This window comes from Hemitrygon akajei, chromosome 10, assembly GCF_048418815.1.
Source record: "Hemitrygon akajei chromosome 10, sHemAka1.3, whole genome shotgun sequence".
In the NCBI taxonomy this organism is placed as follows: Eukaryota; Metazoa; Chordata; class Chondrichthyes; order Myliobatiformes; family Dasyatidae; genus Hemitrygon; species Hemitrygon akajei.
The window spans coordinates 137,101,297-137,123,306 of NC_133133.1; the positions used below are offsets into that span (position 1 = coordinate 137,101,297).

Consider the following 22,010-nt stretch of genomic DNA (forward strand, 5'->3'; position numbering starts at 1 on the left):
CTCTGCTGCAGACACTCCATCTGAGCTCAGTTTTGCTGATTCTTCAGCATTTACTTGGGAGAATTGCCTCTTGGATCTTCTGCCTGTCAGATTAAACCTGGTGCAGGATCCAAGAATTATTAATTCAATTGTGTATACAATTTTCTGTGATCTTTTATTCTGAAAGTAATGTACTTAATATCTAGTGCATGGCATTAAACATAGAACATATGTCTATGCTACACTGAAGAGCAGGAAGCTATGGTCGCTATCTCTAAAATGCTCACTCACCGAGAGATCTGTCACCTGACTAGGTTCATTCTCTGGTATTAGATCCTGAGTGGCTTGTCCTGCAGTTGATCTGTACACATATTGTGTCAGGAATCCTTCCTGGACACACCTAATAAATTCTGCCTCATCTAAACCTTTTGGACTAAAGAGGTGCCAATCAATATGAGGAACGTTGAAGTTAGCCATGGAATTGAAAAAATAAGTAATGTTTTCAGAAAGAACATTCCACTTGAGAGTCAGTTGTAACATGGGTATTGAACTCCACTGGTATAACTATATGGCTAGGGTTGCTATCCCTGCTTAGAGAAGGAATAATTCATGTACCAAAAATCTAAACCAATAATGAAGAGGCACATTGGTAACTTAGCATTAAAATGCAATCCACAGACTTTCTATGGATAATTCCTATATAGAAGGAATTAAAATCCTTTTTTAAGTTTGCAAGGTTGCAAGCATAACCACTTTTGCAAAAAGCGATAACAAGAGATTCTGCAGATGCTCGATAAGATAGGAATCAGAATCAGGTTTATTATCACCGGCATGTGACGTGGAATTTGTTAATATAGCAGTAGCAGTTCAATGCAATACATAATCTAGCAGAGACAGAAAAGAATAATCATAATAAATAATATAAAACATGATAAATGAACAAGTAAATCAATTACATATGTTGAATAGATTAAGAAATGTACAAAAACAGAAATAATGTAGATTAAAAAAGTGAGGTAGTGTCCAAAGCTTCAAAGTTCATTTAAGGATCAGATGGCAGAGGGGAAGAAGCTGTTCCTGAATCGCTGAGTGTGTGCCTTCAGGCTTCTGTACTTCCTTCCTGATGGTAACAGTGAGAAAAGGGCATGCCCTGGGTGCTGGAGGTCCTTAATAACGGATGCTGCCTTTCTGAGACACCGCTTCCTAAAGATGTCCTGGGTACTTTGTAGTCTAGTGCCCAAGATGGAGCTGACTAGATTTACAACCTTCTGCAGCTTCTCTTGGTCCTGTGCCGTAGCCCCTCCATACCAGACAGTGATGCAGCCTGTCAGAATGCTCTCCACAGTACAACTATAGAAGTTTTTGAAGGTATTTGTTGACATGCCAAATCGCTTCAGACTCCTAATAAAGTCTAGCCGTTGTCCTGCTTCTTTATGACTACATCGGTAGGGTAATTGTGACGAAGCCTGATTGGTGCTGTTAAATCTAACTGCTTAATTGCTATTTTCTTTGCATTTTAACAATTAATTGCCTGCTTGTACTTTAAGTAGTTCTTATTTGCATGTAACAGCTAAGTATGCTGTCAAGTGTGTCTATGCAATTTTTCACTCTGTCCCCTAATGGCTGTACTGGAATGATTCTGGAAGCTTCTCTGGTGCCGCATTATTGAACAGAGCTTGGTCGTTGGTTGGATCTTACCTACAAATTTAAATGTACTTTTTCTTACCTATGGAGTATAAAAATAGCTGATCACAATTAGTCTCTTAATTCCTTTGCTTCTCTCTTTGCTTAGTAGACCTCTGTTACTGTCTGTCCAACTCTCCTTTGTTCTATCAACTCTTAAATAAAACGATCATGTAGCAACAGATATTTGTACCTCTTTCCTGACTTCTGAAAACTTTAGATCAAAAAGATCAGAATCTAGTTATTGGCGTAGTTGGCAGGATGATTGCAAAGTTTAAATGCTCAATCTGATAAAATTAAAGGGAAAAAGTCCAAATGAAACATACCAATAAAGTTAAGTTTATTGAGAGCTAGAGAATGCCTAAGGGAAAGGATATATCTGGAAAGGCTGCTAGTGATTTAGAGATAAGGTTGATAATAAAATTACCATGAAGCAATAAGTTTTGTGCATCTTTCCTAACTTCGTAACGAACCTTGGATCAAAAACATCAGAATCCAGCAGTGCCTCTGCACTTTGTTGGGGCAGTGGTCAAAAGTTTAAAATTATCAACCCTGGTTAACCCTGTCATTGGGCCCTGCTTTCCTGTGATGATCATAACTATCACAACAGCAGACAGCAGCTTTTCCACAGAAATAATAATATCCATGATCAATTATTTAAGATATCTGGACACAAGTTAACTTCAGAGTATTGTCAAGAGACATAATTCAATGTACCGGTACTTGCATTAGAAGCAAGCAGAAATATTAAAATTTGAATTTTGAAAAGGGTAAAAATCAGAAAAGCACAGGGAGGGGGGTGTAGAATAGTCTTGGAGGAGTGGGATTGCAGAGATACCAAGCATAGCAAGTAGTCGGGAGCAAACCATACGATAATTAATAATCTAAAAGCAGAGCATTGCAGGATGGCTGTCAGACAGTGTTCAGGTATGATTGGTAAATATGAAGTGCAAGTTATGATGTAGATCTCAGTATTTAGATGACTTCAAGTTTACACAAGGTGTATTGTCATTAAAACTAAAATAAGTTTAACATCAATGAGATTGGACCCCTACTAAATAACCCATTTGCATAGTTCTATACCTCATCCACAATTTTAGCTGTTCTATTGAGCAACAATTGTATTCGCAGTACTTAGCTGTTTTTCTTTTGGATTCAACTTGTTGCATAACTTCTGTTCGAAATTCCATCGTAAAAGAAGCGATTTAAGAATTTTGATTGAAACGGGTGCCCATATGATTGTAACATATAGGAGCAGAATTAGGCCATTTGGCCCATTGAGTCTGCTCCACCATTTCATTATGGCAAATCCAATTTTTCTCTCAGCTCCAACCTCCTGCTTTATCCTTGTATCTCTTCATGTCCTGACTAATCAAGAACCTATCAACCTCTGTCTTAAGTAGACATAAAGACTTGGCCTCCACAGCTGCCTGTGGCAAAGAATTCCATAGATTCACCACTCCTTGGCTAAAGAAATTCCTCCTCATCTCCGTTCTAAAAGGACACCGCTCTGTTCTGAGGCTGTGTCCTCTGGTCTTATACCTTCCCACTATAGGAAACATCCTTCCCACATCAACTCTATTGAGGTCTTTCATCATTCAATAGGTTTCAATGAGCTCACCCCTCATTTTTCTGAAATTTAGTGAATACAGGCCCAGAGCTATCAAACACTCTTCATATAGCAAGCCGTTCAATCTTGGAATCATTTTCATGAACCCCCCTTTGAACCCTCTCGAGTTTCAGTGCAGCCTTTCTAAAATAAGGGGCCCAAACCTACTCACAATACTCCAAGTGAGGTCTCACCAGTGTTTTTATAAAGTCTCAGCATGACACCCTTGTTTTTATATTATAGTCGTCTTGAAATGAATGCTAACATTGCATTTGCCTTCCTCACCGCAGACTTAACCTGCAAATTAACCTTTAGGGAGTCCTGCACAAGGACTCCCAAGTCCCTTTGCACATTGGATTTTTGTATTTTCCCTCCATCTAGAAAATAGTCAACGCTCTTATTTCTTCTACCAAAGTTCATGATCATGCACTTCCCACCTGCCACTTCTTTGCTCATTGTCCTGATCTGTCTGTTCTCTATAGCTTCCCTCTTTCTCAAAACTACCTGCCGCTCCACCTCTCGACACATTGTCTGCAGACTTTGCAACAATGCCATCCATTCCATCATCTAAATCGCTGACATATAACTTAAAAATAAACAGTCCCAACACAGACCCTTGTGGAACACCACTGATCACCAGCAGCCAACTAGAAAAGGCTTCCTTTATTCCCACTCTTCACCTCCTGCCAATCAGCCACTGTTTTATCCATGCTAGAATCTTTCCTGTAATACCATGACCTTGTTGTTTGTCAATCAGCCTCAAGTGTGGCACCTTGTCAAAGGCCTTCTGAAAATCCAAGTACACAACATATACCGATTTTCCCTTTGTGTATCCTGCTTGTTATTCCTTCAAAGAATTCCAACAGATTTGTCAGGCCTATTTTATGTGCATCCAAATACCCTGAGACCTCATCCTTTATAATTGACTCCCAACATCTTTCAGTCACTGAGGTCAGACTAACTGGCCTTTAGTTTCCTTTCTTCCTTTCCTTTCTCCCTTCTTGGAAGAATGGAGTGGCATTTGCAATTTTCCAGTTTTCTGGAACCATTCTAGAATTTAGTGATTCTTGAAAGATCATTATTAATGCCTCCACAATCTTTTCAGCCACCTCTTTCAGAACCCTGGGCAAACACCATCTGGTCCAGGTGACTTACCTACTTTCAGATCTTACAGTTTCCCAAGAGACTTCTCTCTAGTAATGGTAACCACACACTTTGTGACCCCAAACACCTGAACTTCCACCATACTAGCAATATCTTCCACAGTGAAGATGTTTATTCAGTTCGTCTGCCATTTCCTTGTCTCCCATTACTATCTGTCCAGCATCATTTTCCAAGGGTCTAATATTCACTCTCATCTCTCTTACACTTTGTGTATCTGAAGAAACTTTTGGTATCCTCTTTAATACTATTGGCTAGCTTACTTTCATATTCCATCTTTACATTCTTAATGACTTTTTTTAGTTGGTTTTTTAAATCCTCCTGAACTTCCCACTAATTTTTTCTCTATTATGCATCTCTTTGGCTTTTATATTGGCTTTGACTTCTCTTGTTAGGCACTTCTCTTGTTGACTTTGCTTGTCTTGTTGTGACAATAGCAATTACCTTTCGACAAGGTCCCACATGGCAGACTGATCTGGAAGGTTAGGTCACATGGGATTCAGGTGGAGCTAGTGAGGTAGGTAGATTCAGTATTGGCTCAATGATAGGAAGCAGATGGTGATGTTGCAGTTGATTTTCTGACTGGAAGCCTGTGCCTCCTGGGGTGTCCCAGAGGTTAGTGTTGGGACCTCTGTTATTCATTATTTATGTCAATAATTTGGATGTGAATGGGCATGGCAATAATAGCAAATGTTCTGATGATACTAAATTATTTTCTATCTTCTTGATAGTGAAGCAGGTAACAATAAATTGCTGAGGGATGGCAAATGGATTTTAACTGGGATAAGTATGAGGTAACACATTTTGGTCAGTCACACCAGGGTTAGACTTGTCAGTTCCCTGCCATTTACAGTATGAGTCTTGTTGAACAGAAATATGTGGAAGTTCAAGTGTACTGTTTGCTGAAAGCAACTGTGCAAGTAGGCAGGATGGTGAAGAAGGCATTTGGCATGCTGGCCTTTATCAGTCAGGGCATCCAGTTTAGGAGGAGGGATATTATGTTGTTGTAATATAAGTCATTGGAAGAGGCAGCACTAGGAGTATTGTGTACAATTTTTGTCATCCATTTAAAGGAAAGGTGTTAAACTGGAAAGGGTGCAGAAAGATTTATGAGGATGCTGCCTGGACTAGAGAGCCTGAGTTGTTTATAGAGAGAGCTTGGCATGCTGGATCTTTTTACTCTGAAAGCACAGAAAATGAGAGGTGACAAGGGGCATGGATAAGGTTGATGATCATTGTCTTTTCCTCAGGGAGTCCAGAACTAAAGGGCACAGATCCAAGGTAATAAGGGGAGAGATTTAAATGAGGCCTGAGAGGCAACTTCTATTACAGAGGGTATTGAGTACCTGAAATGAGCTACCAGAGGAAATGGTCGAGGCAAGTATAGTTGTAACATTTAAGAGGCTTTTGGATAGGTACATGGAGGGATGGGGATTAGAGGGTTATGGGTTGGATGTAGGCAACTGGAACTAGCAAGGAAGATGGTATGGCCAGCATGGACCAGTTGGGCCAAAGGGCATGTATCCATGTTGTATACTCTATGACTTGATGACAGAATAGTGATTTCAGAAAAGTAAGTTATGTCTAAAGGAACTTTGAAAATGTTATGAAAATTATCTACAATAATAGAATGCAATCATAATCAGTTTTAAAGAAAATTTAATAATGCTTCTCACAAGTTCAATTAAACCTCAAGGGAAAGTTTGGGCAACCTAAAATGAATTTTGTATTCTTGATTAATATTTGAACAATTTATAAGAAATAAAGGATAGCTTTCAACTGTAGTAACAACTTTAATGGGTGGTTTGGAAGTTCCAATATCTGCATTGCTTAAGCTTGATTAATATTAAGGACACAAAAGTTATTCAGGAGGCTGTTGCCATGAGACCTGAGGAGCATCATAGAATGGTTACAACATAAAAGGAGGTCATTCCTTAGTTCCACCCACTGGCCTTTCCTCCATAGCCTTCCGGATTTTCTCCATCATACATTTATCCAGTATTCTCTTTGCCACAATGGAACTGGTTTCCCCCACTTCTTCAGATAGTGTGGTCCAGATTCCAGCCACATGGCTACCTTTGTATTTTTCCCGATTCTCTTCCCCTTTGCTTTGCACCCATATTCCAAAGGGAAAAGCTTCTCATTCTATCCAGACCCCTCATCATTTTATGTTCTTCTTGCAACTCTCACTTCAGCCTTTTCTACTCCAAAAAGACACAGTCCTCTCTTTGTAGTCGTCATTGTAAATGTCCCTGTCATTGTAGTTCTTCATCCCAGGAACCATTCTCATGAATCTTTTCTGGAACTTTTATAATGCTTTCAGATCGTCCCTTTAATGTGGTGACCAGAAATGAACACAGTGCTCTTATTGAAACCAGACCCATTGTTTTACAAAGGTTCATTTTGACCCCTCTGCTTTTACATTCTGTCCTTTTATTGTTAATGCCAAGCATTTAGTGTGCCTTATTAACTGCATTTTCAACTTACCCTGCCTCTTTCATTGATTAGTGCACACATATTCTGAGGTCCCTCTGATCTTGCACAGTGTCCTTTAAAATAGTTTTCCCTCCCCCTTGCCTCTTCTTCTGTTCTCCACTCTGGCCTCTTGCCTCTTCTCACCTGCTTATCACCTCCCCCTGGGTCGCCTCCTCCTTTGCCTATGGTCCAGTCTCATCTCCTATCATATTCCTTCTACTCCAGCCTTTTACCTTTCCTACCCAGCTACCTTCACCTGTCACCTTCCAGCCATTCTCCTTCCCCTCCCATCCACTTTGTTATTCTGTAGTCATCCCCCTTCCTTTCCAGTCCTGATGAAGGGTCTTAGCCGAAACGTCAACTATTTATTCATTCCTATAGACACTGCCTGGCCTACTGAGTGTGTGTTGCTTTAGATTTCCAGCATCTGCAATATCTCTCATGCTTATCCTTCATTCTATAACGTCTATCCTAATTCTTCCTCACAAAATGCATCACTTAGCATTTTTGTGCATTAAACTTCATCTGCTGTGTGCATGCCCATTCCACCAATCTATTTATATCCTGCTGAAGGTTATCATTATCATCTTCACAGTGCACGATACTGCCAAGTTTATTGACAATCACAAATTCAGAAACTTTGGTCAAGGTCCTTAATTCTATTCCCTGGTGATTTCCACTTTTTATCTACTACCAGTTTGAAAAACAATCATTTGTTTTAATTGGTTAGTTAGTATTGCTGTTAATGTCCTTTTTATGCCTTGTCCATCAATTTAGAGGCACCTCCTGTTGGTGCATGGACACCATATCCTCTGCATTACTTTCATTTGCTCTGCCTGTTACATAATCAAATAAAATCTCTTTAGTTGCTTAAATACAATTTGCCAAGAACAAATTGATGATGGCTTGCTTTAATTAAGTCATTTTGTTCTGAGTGACTATTAATCCTGTCCCAGATCAATGTTACTGAAAGCTTTCCTACCATCAAGGTTAAATTGACTGATTTATAGTTACTGCATTTTTTCTTTTATTAAACAAGGTACTAACCTTTAATAATTTCTAGTTATCTGGCAGCACCCCTAAAATATCCAAATAGCATTGGAAGATTATGGTCAGTCCCCACCATTTCTGCCTGTACTCCCCATATGGTTCTGGTGACTTGCCTGCTTTAGTTTAACCAAATAACACCATGCTGTAAATTTTAATGCATTTAGTGGCTTAGCTGTCACTCCTTTTAACATTACTTTGGAAGCATCCTCTTCCTTTGTGATGATAAATGCAAAGTAAGCTCAATGGTACCCTCAAAATATTGGTCTTGAAAGTTGTCATTCTTGGAACTCATCATCCTCTCATCCTTTAGTGCTTTTACTATCCCAGTTCATGTTGACATCATTAAAACCCTTCATTAAATCCATGCTACAGTACTTTTATTCTCTGTAATTTTCCCACGTTATCTCGTCTTCATCACTCCAGTTGTTTATGAGCTTTTAAATATATTCAGAGGTGTAATGTTCCCACTGCTTTGTTCTATCCAAACAAACTTTGAACTCAAAAAAGGATCTAGTGCTTTCCTGGCATAAATAACAAATAAACTCTTCTCTGGCTTTTAGCTAGGTACAGGTATCAATTATAATCGATTATGAACCAAGAAGTGTTCATAAACATTGAATTCTTGCAACGTGCTCTGTCTCTATTAATGTTCTATCTAATAAGCACATCTAATTTCTTCTAGCACTCCTCCTTTTGTTCCTCCTTACTCTTACATATATCTATGAATATTTAATGCCAGATCCTGCCCCTTCTTGATCTAAGTTTCTGTTATTGCTGCCACATCACGTTCCCACACAGCACTCTGTACATGCAGTTCACCAATAGTATTTGCCACAATCCACATATTCACGTACATGAATAATATTTCAACTTAGTCATTTCATTACCTTTTTCACTGATCTCCAGAACAGTTCTTTGCTAACCTAATCTAATTTGAACCATCGTTCCCGTTTTTATCTTTAATTATATATTTCCATTGCACCTTATCCTGGCTTTGTTTACTGATGCACTTGTATGTTTGTACAGTCTGCTGCTTCCTCATAAACACTGATTAGTCTTTTCTTTCAGAATACCTCCATACTTTTTTATTTCTAGATTACTGTTTCCTCTTTATAATTCTACACTCAAATTACCACTCCAACCCAGCCACACTAATTTAATCCCTTGGCAACATCACTAATATCACATCCACTTCCCAAGGATTTCAGTCCCATTCCTGTTGAGGTGCAGTCCTTCTAACTTGTAGAGCTCCAATCTGCCTCAGATACCACTTCAGTTTCTCAGGAATTGAAAACCTTCCCCCTGTACCATCTCTCTAGCCACATGTTCATCTGTTTTACCTCCCTATTTTTGCGCTCGCGAAAAAGACAGGCCCTGAATTTTGTCGCCTTCTAGCTCTCTAAACTCTGCTGGCAGGACTTCATCCCTCTGATTTTTTTGCAGTTGATATCAGTGTGGACCATGATTTTTAGCTGTTTACTCTCCACCATCAGGATATTTAATGACATTCACGATCCTGGCACCGGGAAGGCAATATATCATCCTGGGGTGATGTCCATTTTCAGTGATAACTCTATTGTCTATCTTCCTCTCCTCCTGTACAACTGAGCTTCCAGAGGAGCCATCCCTCTTTCTGTGGCTGCAGTTCCCTGAGGAACTATCACCCTCACCAACGAAAGGGAGGATCTTGACTCAAGGCATTTCAGTACTACCTGCCTTCTTGTTTGCCTGGATTTTCCCAATCCCTCTTTGGCTATTCACATGTAAGCTGCATTGTGACTACCACTCCTTGTATGCTCTCCACAAGTGTTCTCAGCCTTGCAGTTAGAACAGAGTGACTCCAGCCACAGGAAGAGAAGACTTCACACTGCTTAAGCTGGAGTCACATAAGACTATAAGACATTGGTGCAGAATTAGGCCATTTGGCCCTTCGAATCTGCTGTGCCATTTCATCATGGCTGATCCATTTTCCTCTCAACCCTGTCTTCTCCACATAACCTTTCATGCCTTGACTAATCAAGAACTTATCAACTTCTTCCTTAAGTACACCCTGTGACTTGGCTCCACAGTTGTATGTGGCAATGAATTCCACAGATTCACTGCTCTCTGGCTAAAGAAATTCCTCCTAATCTCTGTTATAAATGGATGATTTTCTATTCTGAGGCTGTGTTCTCTGTTCCTAGACTTCTCCCACTATAGGAAACATCCTCTCCACATTAACTCTAGGCATTCAGCGTTCAATAGATTTCAAAGATAACCCCCTCATTCTTCTAAATTGCAGTGAATAAAGGCTCACAGCCATCAATTGCTCCTCATACGATAAGCCTTTCATTCCCAGAATCATTCCCGTGAACCTCCTCTGAACCTTTTCCAATGTCAACACATTTTCTTAAAACTGCTCACAATACTCTAAATGAAGCCTCACCAGTGTCTTATAAAGCTTCAGCATTACATCCTTGCTTTTAGATTCTCTGGAAATGAACGCTGACGTTGCATTTGCCTTCCTTAGCACTGACTCAGCCTGCAAGATAACCTTTAGGGAATTCTGCACAATGACTCCCAAGTCTCTTTGTACTTAAGAATTTTGAATTTTCTCCCTGTTTAGAAAAGTCTATGCTTTTATTCATTCTACTAAAGTGCATGACTATATACTTCCTGAGACTGCATTCCATTACCCACTTCTTTGCCCATTCTCCTAATCCGTCCAAGTCCTTCTGTAGCCTCCCTGCTTCCGTAACGTGACCTGCACTTCCACCTATCTTTATATCATCCACAAACTTGGCCACAAAGCCATCAATTCCGTCATCCAAGTCATTGATATACAGCATTAAAAAGAAGTGGTCCCAATATTGACCCAACCGGCAGCCAATCAGAAGAGGCTAATTTTATTCCCAATCTTTGCCTCTTGCCAAGCAGCCAATGCTCTACTCATGCTAGTAACTTTAATGTCATGGGCTCTTACTTGTTTAAGCAGCCTTGTGTGGCACCTTATCAAAGGTGTTGTGAAAATCCAAGGACACAACATCCACTGATACTTCTTTGAGGAAATAACATGCAGGATAGACAAAGAATTGTAATGGATTTGTCAGGTAAGATATTCCCTTTATGAAACCATGCAGACTTTAGCCTTTTTGATCATGCTTCTCCAGGTACCTTGAAACCACATCCTTAACAATTGACCAACATCTTCCCAATCTCTGAGGTCAAACTAACTGGCCTTTCTTCTGCCTTCCTTCCTCGAAGAGTGCAGTGACATTTGGAATTTTTCAGTCCTTTGGAACATTCCAGAATCTAGTGTTTCTTGAAAGATCATTACTAATGCCTCCACAATTTATTCAGCTACCTCCTTCAGAACCCTGGGATGTAATCCATCTGGACCAGATGACCTATCTAACTTCTGACTTTCCAGTTTCCCAAGCATTTTCTCCCTATTAATAACAACTGCACTCACTTCTGTCCCCTGACGTTCTCGAGAATCTGTTATACTAATGGTGTCTTTCACAGTGAATACTGATGCAAAATACATATTCAGTTTATCTGCCATTTCCTTGCCCCCCCCCATTACTACCTCTCCAGCATCTTTCTTCAGCGGCCTAATATCTACTCTCACCTCTCTTTATATATCTGAAAAAATTTTTAGTACCCTCTTTGATATTGTTGGCTAGCTTACCTTCATATTTCATCTTTCTCCCGATCAATTTTTAATAGTTTCCAAATCCTCTAACTTTCCACTAATTTTTGCCTTATTATATGCCCTATCTCTTGCTTTTTTTGTTGGTTTTGACTTCCCTTTTTAGCCACAGTTTATGATCCCGCCTTTGGGATATACTTTTGGGATGTATCTATCCTGTGTTTTCCAAATTGCTCCCAGAAACTCCAGCCATTGCTGCTGTCCTGTGATTCTTGCTAGTGTTCCCTTCAGATCAACTTTGGCTGGCTCCTCCTCTCTCATTCCTCTGTAATTACCTTTACTCCACTGTAATATTGATACATCTGACGTTTGCTTCTCCCTCTCAAATTGAAGGCTGAATTCCATCATATTATAATCACTGCTTCTTAAGGGTCCCTTTACTTTAAGCTCCCTAATCAAATCCTGTTCATTACACACTGAATCCAGAATAGCTAATCCCCTTGTGAGCTCAACCACAAACTGCTCTAAGAACTCACTTTGAAGGCATTCTGCAAATTCTCTCTTGTGATCCAGCACCAACCTGATTTTCCCAATCTACCTGTGTATTGAAATCCTCCATGACTATTGTAACATTGCCTTTTGTATCTCTCATTGTAATTTGTAGCCCACATCCTGGTTACTGTGTGGGCAGGGGGCTTTTTATTATTCCCATCAGGGTCTTTTTACCTTTGCAGTTTCTTGACTCTACGGACAAGGATTCTACATCTTCTAATCCTATGTCACCTCTTTCTAAGTATTTGATTTAATTTTTTAAGCAACAGAGCCATACCACCCTGTCTGCCTACCTGCCTGTCATTTTTATACAGTGTGTATCCTTGGATGTTAAGCTCCCAACTCTAATCTTCTTTCAGCCATGACTCAATGATACCCACAACAGCAAACCTGCCAATCTCTAACTGTGCTAAAAGATCATCTACTTTATACCATAAACTGCATGTGTTCAAATATAAAAAAATCAATCCTATATCCAACATCCTTTTCAATTTTGTCCCCCTTTTACACTGCAACTCATTTCACTAACTGCAGTTTTGTCTTATCATGTGCCTGTCCTTCCTGACACTCTCACTACACTCTGCTTTTGCTTATAAACCCCTATCCCCAGCCCTCTCACTCCAGTTCCTATTCCCTGTCAAATTAGTTTCAGAAAATAAGCTATTAGCACCTTTGCCCCCAAGCTATTTAACTTTAAGACCATAGAGGATCAGAATTAGGCCATTCAGCCCAGTGAATCTGCTCCGCCGTTCCTTTATGGCTGATTTGTTATCCTTCTCAACCCCATTGAGCAGCCCATCATAGCCTTCTCCCCATAACCTTTTGACACCCTGACTAATCAAGAACCTATCAACCTCCACCTAAATGGACCCAATGACTTCAAACCATCTTTGATAATGAACTCCATAGATTCACTACCCTCTGGCTAAAAATCTTCCTACTCAAAGTTCAGAGTAAATTGATTTTCAACCAAATGTCACTGTGAGATTTGTTTTCTTGTAGGCGTACTCAGTGAATCTATAGAATAATAGCCATAAGCAGATCTATGAAAGACTGCTCATTTAGGGCATTTAACCAGAATGCAGAAGACAACAAACTGTGCAAATACAAAAAGATGAAAATATAATAATAAGTAAATATGCAATAAATATCAAGAACATGAGATGAAGAGTCATTGAAAGTAAGTCCATTGGTTGTGGGAACTTTTCAAAGATAGGGCAAGTGAAATCATGCCCTTTGGTTCGAGAGCCTGATGTTTGAAGGGTAATAACTGTTCCTGAACCTAGTGGTGAGAGTGCTGAGGCTCTTGTACCTTCTTCCTGATGGCAACAGTGAGAAGAGAGCATGTTCTGGGTGGTGGGTGTCCCTGATGATGCACGTTGCTTTCCTGTGATAGTGTTTCATGTAGCACAAGAGAACAAATTGATGATAGAATTTGCATTAGAGAGAATGAAACATAAAAAGAACATTGGACGTACTTGACTGATCAGGCATTGTCTGTGGAGAGGAAACCAGTTAATGTTTTAAGTTGAACTGGTCCACCCTGCCCTTTCCCTACTAATGAAAAAATGCTTGATTTCCATCTGTTTACCACTGATGCTGTGTGACCACTATATCCAGCATTATCTTTTATGACGTTTCTAGAATTTACTGCCACAAGACAATAAATTTCTCGACTTGTGTCAGTGACGATAAATCTGATTCTGATTCTGAATCTTTTCATTTAAAGTAATTCCAGTACAATGGAAAGCAAGTGTATCCAGTATTTATTTTACTGATGTTTTCATGTTGTATTGTGGGTAAACTGAAGGTATATTTACTGCTAATAAGGTATTGCCTCTGTGAATATACCATAAAGTTTTGTTACATGAAATGGCCTGTGCTTCAAATATCATAAATTAGAGTTAAGGCACCATATGTTGGAAAGTAGAAATTTTATCCAAAGGCATATCAACAGGAAATGATTTTGAAATGTGTCCTGAAACATCTAGTTTCATTGTTTAGCTATAAGTCAGTGTGATATCATTTAATGTTTATTGTAACGGATATATTTCTTTAAAAATTTGAAACAATTACTGTGTGGGGAGCTGAAGAAACATTACAAAGTTATCTGAAGTTTAGAAATGTTGAATTGATTATTGAACATGGTTAGCATGTATATCGTTAAATTAGTGCTGGGTATGTTGTCTTAAAATAGCTTGAGCAATTTCGGAGAATAATCCGCTGTCAAGGCATCACCTTGAATTGCTTAAATACTGGATGAAAAGAGGAACAAAATCTACAGTGAAGCCCACATGATTAAAGAATATGTCGACAATTATCTTCTTGGCATGCACATTAGAAAATCTTGCTCAGCTGATGTACAATAGTGCTTGATATGTACCCTATCTTAAGTGAGTGTCATAACAACTGGAAGAGAAACATTTAGTTGAACCTAAGCTGTCTTCACTAGTTTGTATTTACTGACCTATTAGCCTTCAGTTCTCAGGTCAGAATAACATATTGTAAAAGTTGAATCTGACTTGGTCATTGTGTAGATCAACAGAACTACAGAATACAACGGAAAATTTGCAGATTTAAAAGAAAATATTTTTCATCATAAATCAACATTGCTCTCACGTATGTATAAACAAATGTTGTTCTCACATATGTACAATATGTCTTCCTGGCTTACTGCTTACTGGATTAAAAATAATTATGTCTACAATCCACTTTTATTAATTTATTTTGGATATAAAACATCCTAAAGTGCTGAGCTATAAACAGAAAGATAACTTTCTTATCTTTGCATATTCTGCCTGGAATACTCAGCAAGTCAGGCAGCATCTGCAAAGATAAGAAAGTTAATGGTTCAGGTCAATAATCTTCCATTTGAACTTTTAAGAATGTATTCTGCAGCCTGATGTTTCAAATAGATTATAATTATGTAACTTAAATTGCAAATATGTTTTGGTTAATTGAACCGCTTAAGAAACGACATTGTTCTATGATTTTAAATGGATGCATTTACTTGGTTAGCAAACTGATACATTGCACCTACCATAATAGGATGCTCATCTTTATAAAACCCTGCAGCCTAAGAGCAGTGCCACAGAAAGCATGGAAATATTTTAATTTGTAATGCAGCAAGTTTACTGTTGTGCTGTTGAACGACCTGAGGTTTGGCCAATTTAAATGCCGGACCAGATGGAAAAGGTCAGGGTGTCAGGGCTGGTGTTCAGCTCGCTGCTCGGCAAAGTTTACTTGTCTCTGCACTGAACTAAGGCTATGGCCTGCAACTAACGGACTTCTAGATCGGCTGCAGTGATGAATGGCTTTGTAGTTGTGAACTCACTTCTGCGAACTTCAGTTCTGAATGTTATTTGCTTGCATTTATTGTATGCATGATTTGTTTTTATTTCTGTACATTGGGCGTTTGACAGTCTTTTTTAATGGGTTCTATTTTTTTTCATTTTGTGGCTACCTATAAGAAGAAAAGTCTTGAGGCTGTATATAGTATACATTGATAATAAATGTACTTAGGACTTTGATGGATAGGAATAAAGTAAGGAATTTTATAAACTTGCATTACAGAAGAATTTAGAGTCTGAAAATTAAAAACATTTCCTAGTGATTTCATAGAGATTATCATAGAGTAGGGATTCCTAACCTGGGTTCCATGGACCCTTTGTTCACTGGTTTTCGTTCATGGCATGAAAAACTGTGGGGAACCCCTGTCATAGTTAGGCAGCACAGAAACAGACCCTTTGGCCTAACATGTCCATGCTGAATAAACTAGCTATCTACACTAATCTAATTTGCCTGCATTGGGCCCATATTCCTCTCAACCTCACCTATCCACATACCTGTCCAAATGTTGTAATTGTACCTGCCTCAACTGCCTCCTCTGACAGCTCGTTTCATATGCCCTGCACCCTTTGTGTGGAAAACCTTGCCCCACAAATACCCCTTAAATCTTTTCCTTCTCACTTTCAATCTATGCCCTCTAGTTTTAGACTCTCATACCCTAGGAAATTCGGGCAGATGGGGTTCATCAGTGGCGTTTGGCATCGCAACTGGGAGAAGGAAAACTTTGATCTCAAACCTCCACTGTTTGTGGCTATATACACTCATGGGGAAGACTCAGGAGTAAACCCCAAGGAAAAATCTGGAGCTGTTATCCCTAAGGCAGTCCTACAATGAGTTCAACTCTGACTGGCAACTCCTGTGATGCTGCTGGTGCTAAACTGTATTGTTCCCTGCCTTTCCTTTGGATTCATCAACTGCATGGAGAGGGGGAGCCTGCTACATGGGCAACAGCTTGCTCTCTATATTGTACTGCCCTGCCTTGCATATCACATAGACATGGCCAACCCCAGCCAGCATCACTCAAGAAAAACACTGGCTATTTGTCCTCTCTCAGCCCCTCCAATTTTATAAACTACAGTAAAGTCCCACCTCAGCTTCAAACAGTTAAAGGAAAACAGTAGCAGCCTATCCAATCTGACCTTGTATCTCAAGCCATCCAGTCCAGGTATATCCTTGTGAATCTCTATGTTATAACGGCCAGAACCTCGTATATATTCCAAATGCAGCCTAACCAATGATTTGTTTAACTTTAACATCCCTACATCTATTCTCTGTGCCTCAGCAGATGAAAGCATGCATGCTGTATGTTTTCTTCACCACTCTGTCTACTTATGTCGCCACTTTTAGGGAACTTGTACTGTACCCCTTGGTCTCACTATTCAATGACGCTTCCAGGGCCCTGGCTTTCACTGTGTTACGTTCTTGTCTGGTGTTACTTCATAAAATACATCATTTTGGCTGAGTTAAGTTCCATCAACAATTCTTTTTCCCACTCTCCCAGCTGATTTTGATCCTGTTGTACCATCAATGTTGGTGTCATATGCAAATTTATCTTGATCTCACCTACATTCTCTCCCAAATTATTAACATATACGGTATGTCAAACAGAATTTTATTAATCCTTTGACATGCCAGTAGTTACAGATCTCCAATTTAAGGAGCAACCCTCCACTACAACCCTCCGCCTCCTACCACCAAGGCAATTTTGTACTCAGCTATCTTACTCAGCTATGCATGGATTCTCACCTCTTAAACCAGCCTACCATGTGGGACCTTACCAAAGGCCTTGCTAAAGTAAAGCGTAGGCAATGTCTACTGCCTGACCTTGTCACCTCCTCAAAAAAATTTCAATGAAGTTTGTGTGAAATGATCTGCTGTCTAGTCCTTGCCTTTCCAAATACAATTAAATCCTACCCATCAGAATCCCTCCCTTTAATTTACCCACCAATTCTTAGGCTCACTGGTCTGTTGTTCCTTGACTTGTCCTTGCATCAACTTCAGCCATCTACCAGTAGCTTCCCCATTGCTGATATCTCTGCCAGGGTCCCAGCAATCTCTTCCCTTGCTTCTCCTAGCATCCTGAGATACACTTGGTCAAGCCCCAGGGATTTATCCACCTTTACATGCTTCATAGCTGATTACACCACCGCCTTTGGAATGTCTGTATGATTCCAGATGTCCGTGTTCTTTTTCCCAGAATTCTCAAACTTCCATGTCTTTCTCTATGATAAAATATTTATTTACAGTCTCACCCATCTCCTGTGGAAATACATGTAGATTACTGCACTGTTCATTAAGAGGTCCTACTCTTTCTAATTAATCTTTTGCCTTTGTAAACTTATAGAATCATTTAGGATTCTCCTTTACCATATTTGCTAGGAATATCTCATTCCTCCCCTTTTGCACCCTCTACATCTCTTGTACTCTTTCAGGGACTTGTTTGATCCCAGCTGCCTATGCTACTGAACCAGACCCCAATATCCCTTGTCAAAATCACCTGCTATTACAATTTTATGATTTCCCTATATACCTATATGCTCTTCAAATTCCAACTGATTATTGGTGAGCCTGTAGTATAATTCTAACAAAATAATTTACTTGTGTCTTGAGTTCTACCCATATGACCTTGCTAGATGTTACTCACAGGATATGCTCTCTAAGTACTATCATGATATTCTCACTTATCATGATAGTGCAACTCCTACTCTTCTCTTAACCTTCACCACTATGATACCGGTAGCATCTGTATTCCAGAAAGTTGAGCTGCCTGTCCTGCCCATATCTCAACAATGTTTCTGTAATGGCAATGATATGTCAGGATTTTTGCATTAAAATAAATACAGTTTAGCCTAACAAAGCTCCCTCAAAGGGATAGCACCCTACGCGACTCCCTTGTCCACTTGTCCCTTCCCACTGATTTCCCTCCTGGCATATCCTTACAAGAGGAACAAGTGCCACAACTGCCCTTACATTTCCACCCTCACTACCATTCAGGGCCCCAAACAGTCCTTCCAGGTGAGGTGTCACTTCACCTGCGAGACTATTGGGGTCATCTACTGTATCCCGTGCTCCTGGTGTGGCCTCCTGTATGATGGTGAGACCCAACATAGATTGGGAGATCAATTCGCTGAGCACCTTTGCAACGTCCGCCTCAAAAAGTAGGATTTCCTCGTGTCCACCCATTTCAATTTTACTTCCCTTTCCCATTCCAACATGTCAGTCCATGGCCTCCTCTGCAGTCAAGATGAGACTACACTCGGGTAGGATGAACAACACCTTATGTTCCGTCTGGGTAGCCTCCAACCTGATGGCATGAGCATCGATTTCTTGAACTTCCAGTAATTGATCCCCATTCCTCTCCTTCACCAATCCCCATTCTTGTTTCCCTCTCACACCTCTTTTTACCTCCCCATCACCTCCCTCTGGTGCTCCTCCCCCTTCCCTTTCTCCATGGTCTTCTGTCCTCTTCTATTAGATTCCCCCTTCTCCAGCTCTTTATCTCTTACACCAATCAACTTCCCAGCTCTTTAATTCACCTCAACCCCCCTTCCAGTTTCACCTATCATCTGCTACCTTGTACTTCCTCCTCCCCTTCCCCCACCTTCTTGTTCTGACTTCTCGTCCTTTCCTTTTCAGTTCTGATGAAGGGTCTTGGCCCGAAATGTCTGCTGTTTATTTTCATCCATAGATGCTGCCTGAGCTGCTGAACTCTTCTAGCACATTGTATGTATTCCTCACTCCCTGTACTGACTACTTGACTTTCTCACTTTAATCTCTTTATATATTTACTTCATTTTTCTCATCTTATACAGTATAACTTCGGGTATCGCACCCTTGCCAGACAAGTTTAAACCCTCCAACGTAATTCTAGTGAATCTCCCCACAAGGATATGGGTCCTCCTCTGGTTCAGATACAACCTGTCTCTCTTGCAGAAGTCCCCTCTGCCCCATGAAACAGAATCCTTTGAACACTTTCATTATCCTGCAATTTATACCCTCACTGGTTCATTGCACAGGGAGTAATCCAGAGATTACAATGTGCTACTTTTTTATATTTGTTCATTTTGTACACATTTTTTTAACCGACATCATGAGTACCAATGCATATAATGACCTCTGGCTGCTTGCCCTCCCACCTAAGAATGCTTAGATTGAAATTAAGTCAAATAAGAAATCATTGCTGCAGCTGCTTAGAACAGAAAATAAGACTTAAGGTATGCCCTTCATGAGTTTGATTAATGTAAGTCAAAGTCATATGAAACCCTTAGGTTTGCATATGTAGCCGTTCATAAAACTTATCTATCATATTTTGAATGTTCCTTTTAAAGAACTGTTTCCTATTATAAATCTCCATGTTTTTATTTATTACAATTTAGAATACTGTGCTTACATAATCTAACCTCCCATAAATTAGATCATAAAGTTTTTTAAAGTCTGTTTATAATGTTCAAAACTTGTGAATGGATAACATTTTAAGTCTGCTTTTTTTTTAATGTTTCTGTCTTTTGATATATCTGGTAAAACCTGAAAGCTTTTTGCTTTCTTAGAAGCCTGGAAAGCAGTGTCCTAAATTTCTCTCAGAAAGCCAGCAGTTCTGCATGGAACATCTGTCCATAAATATTGAAATTCTTGAGACTTCCATACAAATGTGTATACAAGACAGAAGTCCCAAGTCATGTGAACGGTGCAGTTTCCCAAAGTTTTCCTCATCTGGCACATAAGACAGTTCTGGGATTTTGTGTGTTTTACAACCCATCACTGTCAGAGGAAAATCTTGATATGCCTGATCTCGGTAGATGGTTGGTGTATTGAAGTGTTTATTTTCATTTCAACAGAGAGGGAATTTGATCCCAACAGACATTGTGGGGTTATGGATCCTGAGACAAAGAAGCCATGTACAAGGTCACTTACATGCAAGGTATTCCTTTTGCTCAGAGTGATTGATTGCTTTGTAATATTTGTGTTGGGGTTTTGAGGAGAGAATTTAATTTGCGGCCTGTCATCGTACAAACATAAAATTACACATATTATAGTATTTAAATACATAATAAACAAATGGCAGCTACCTCACATCTAATTTATTTTGTCATACTTTTAATCATGTCAGCAATGCAGTAAGACTTACTATTTATAACTTGTGTAATTTTGTTTAATTGCCTTATGATTGCAAGCATTGTTTCACCTCAGGTTTGGTATTTTGTGTTCCTTCCTTAATTTTTCTTCCGGCCTCTCTACAGACCCATTCACTTAACTATCGGAGAGCAGTACCGGGTCGAAGGAAACAATTTGACATTCTTCTTGCTGAACACAAAGCTCGCTCGAGGGAGAAAGAAACTGTGAAGGATAAGGAGCACCCTCAGATGTCAAAGGACATTCTTCAGAACCAGTCAATGCCTACACAAGAGCAGGTTACAGGATCTTTAACAAACTCTGGTTTGGAGACTAAACTTGCATCGCCAGCAAAATCTAGATCATTGAACACTGTTCTTGCTAGGTGAGTTGCACTCTTGATTTTTCTTTTGTATGTATTTGTCAACACTGTTCTGAAAATTAAGAACTTTATCAAGTGATTTCAAGCTGTATCATGATTATGTTCCTACTGCTTAAAGCAGCATTCAAAATTGCCAAGGAAATTGTAGGCCACTTCATCCATCAGCGCGAGTCTGTTGGCCTGAGTACAACATAAGTAAACTCAGGCTGCCAAATGAGTAAAGCAATTTCAGTTGGTGACATTTGAGTTTTGAACTCTGTCAGCACCAGCTATTATACTGGAGCTGATGCAACATTATTCTAGCCTGGAACCATGTACTTGTGAATTCCTGAACCGTAGCTTATCTTCCATGTACAATTGTGGTTTTTGTGTATTCGATGAAGATAGGTCCTCAAATTGACACTAAGTCTTGTCATATCAGTGCAGAAGGTCACAGAGAAGATAGGTCAGATTGGGATGGAGATAACGTGGCAGACAACAGCTGCTTCTTTTCAATTCCCTGGTCCATCTGGCTCATTTTACAATAGACATATAATCCATCTACATATCTATCTCATAGCAAGGTGTCTGAGTCTCTTGTGCTTTTTCCTTGATAAATGTAATGTAAGCTGAGAATTGAACCTCAATTTCCATCCAGGTAGGTAGCAGCTTCAGTTAACTTGCTTCCTCTGTCTACATCAGATCTGTCCAGTTTTTCAGAAAATAATACATCTATGACATACACCTGTTTTTTTTTTCCTCTCTCCATTAGTTCAACTAGACATGCTGGGCATGAACTCACAGCTCTGCATTTCATACCTTTTATGTTTCTTTGCCATATCACTCTTTTGCTGCTCGTTTTTCATAGCCTTTGTTTATTTCTCTCTCTGTCAGCTCTCATTAACCCATGATGAACTCTGCACCCTATCTCCATGGCAGACCAGACCTTTTCCTATGCAAAATATTCCTTAAGTCCTATTCATCCACTCTCTCTACACTTGAAGACTAACATTTCCTTTTCTCTTCAGTTTTGATGTAAAGCCTTTGACCTG

At 39.6% G+C, this 22,010-nt stretch overlaps 1 protein-coding gene across 22 annotated transcripts in view; it reads left to right on the forward strand.

Moving 5' to 3' along the window:
* LOC140734712 (ataxin-7-like protein 1) overlaps positions 1-22,010 on the forward strand; it is a 260,198-nt gene that overhangs the window by 203,504 nt on the left and 34,684 nt on the right. For all 22 annotated transcript variants that reach the window (XM_073059059.1, XM_073059060.1, XM_073059061.1 and 19 more), the window contains 2 exons: positions 20,324-20,406; positions 20,726-20,982. In XM_073059059.1, coding sequence (XP_072915160.1) covers positions 20,324-20,406; positions 20,726-20,982 — 340 coding nt within the window. The remainder of the gene's footprint in view (positions 1-20,323; positions 20,407-20,725; positions 20,983-22,010) is intronic.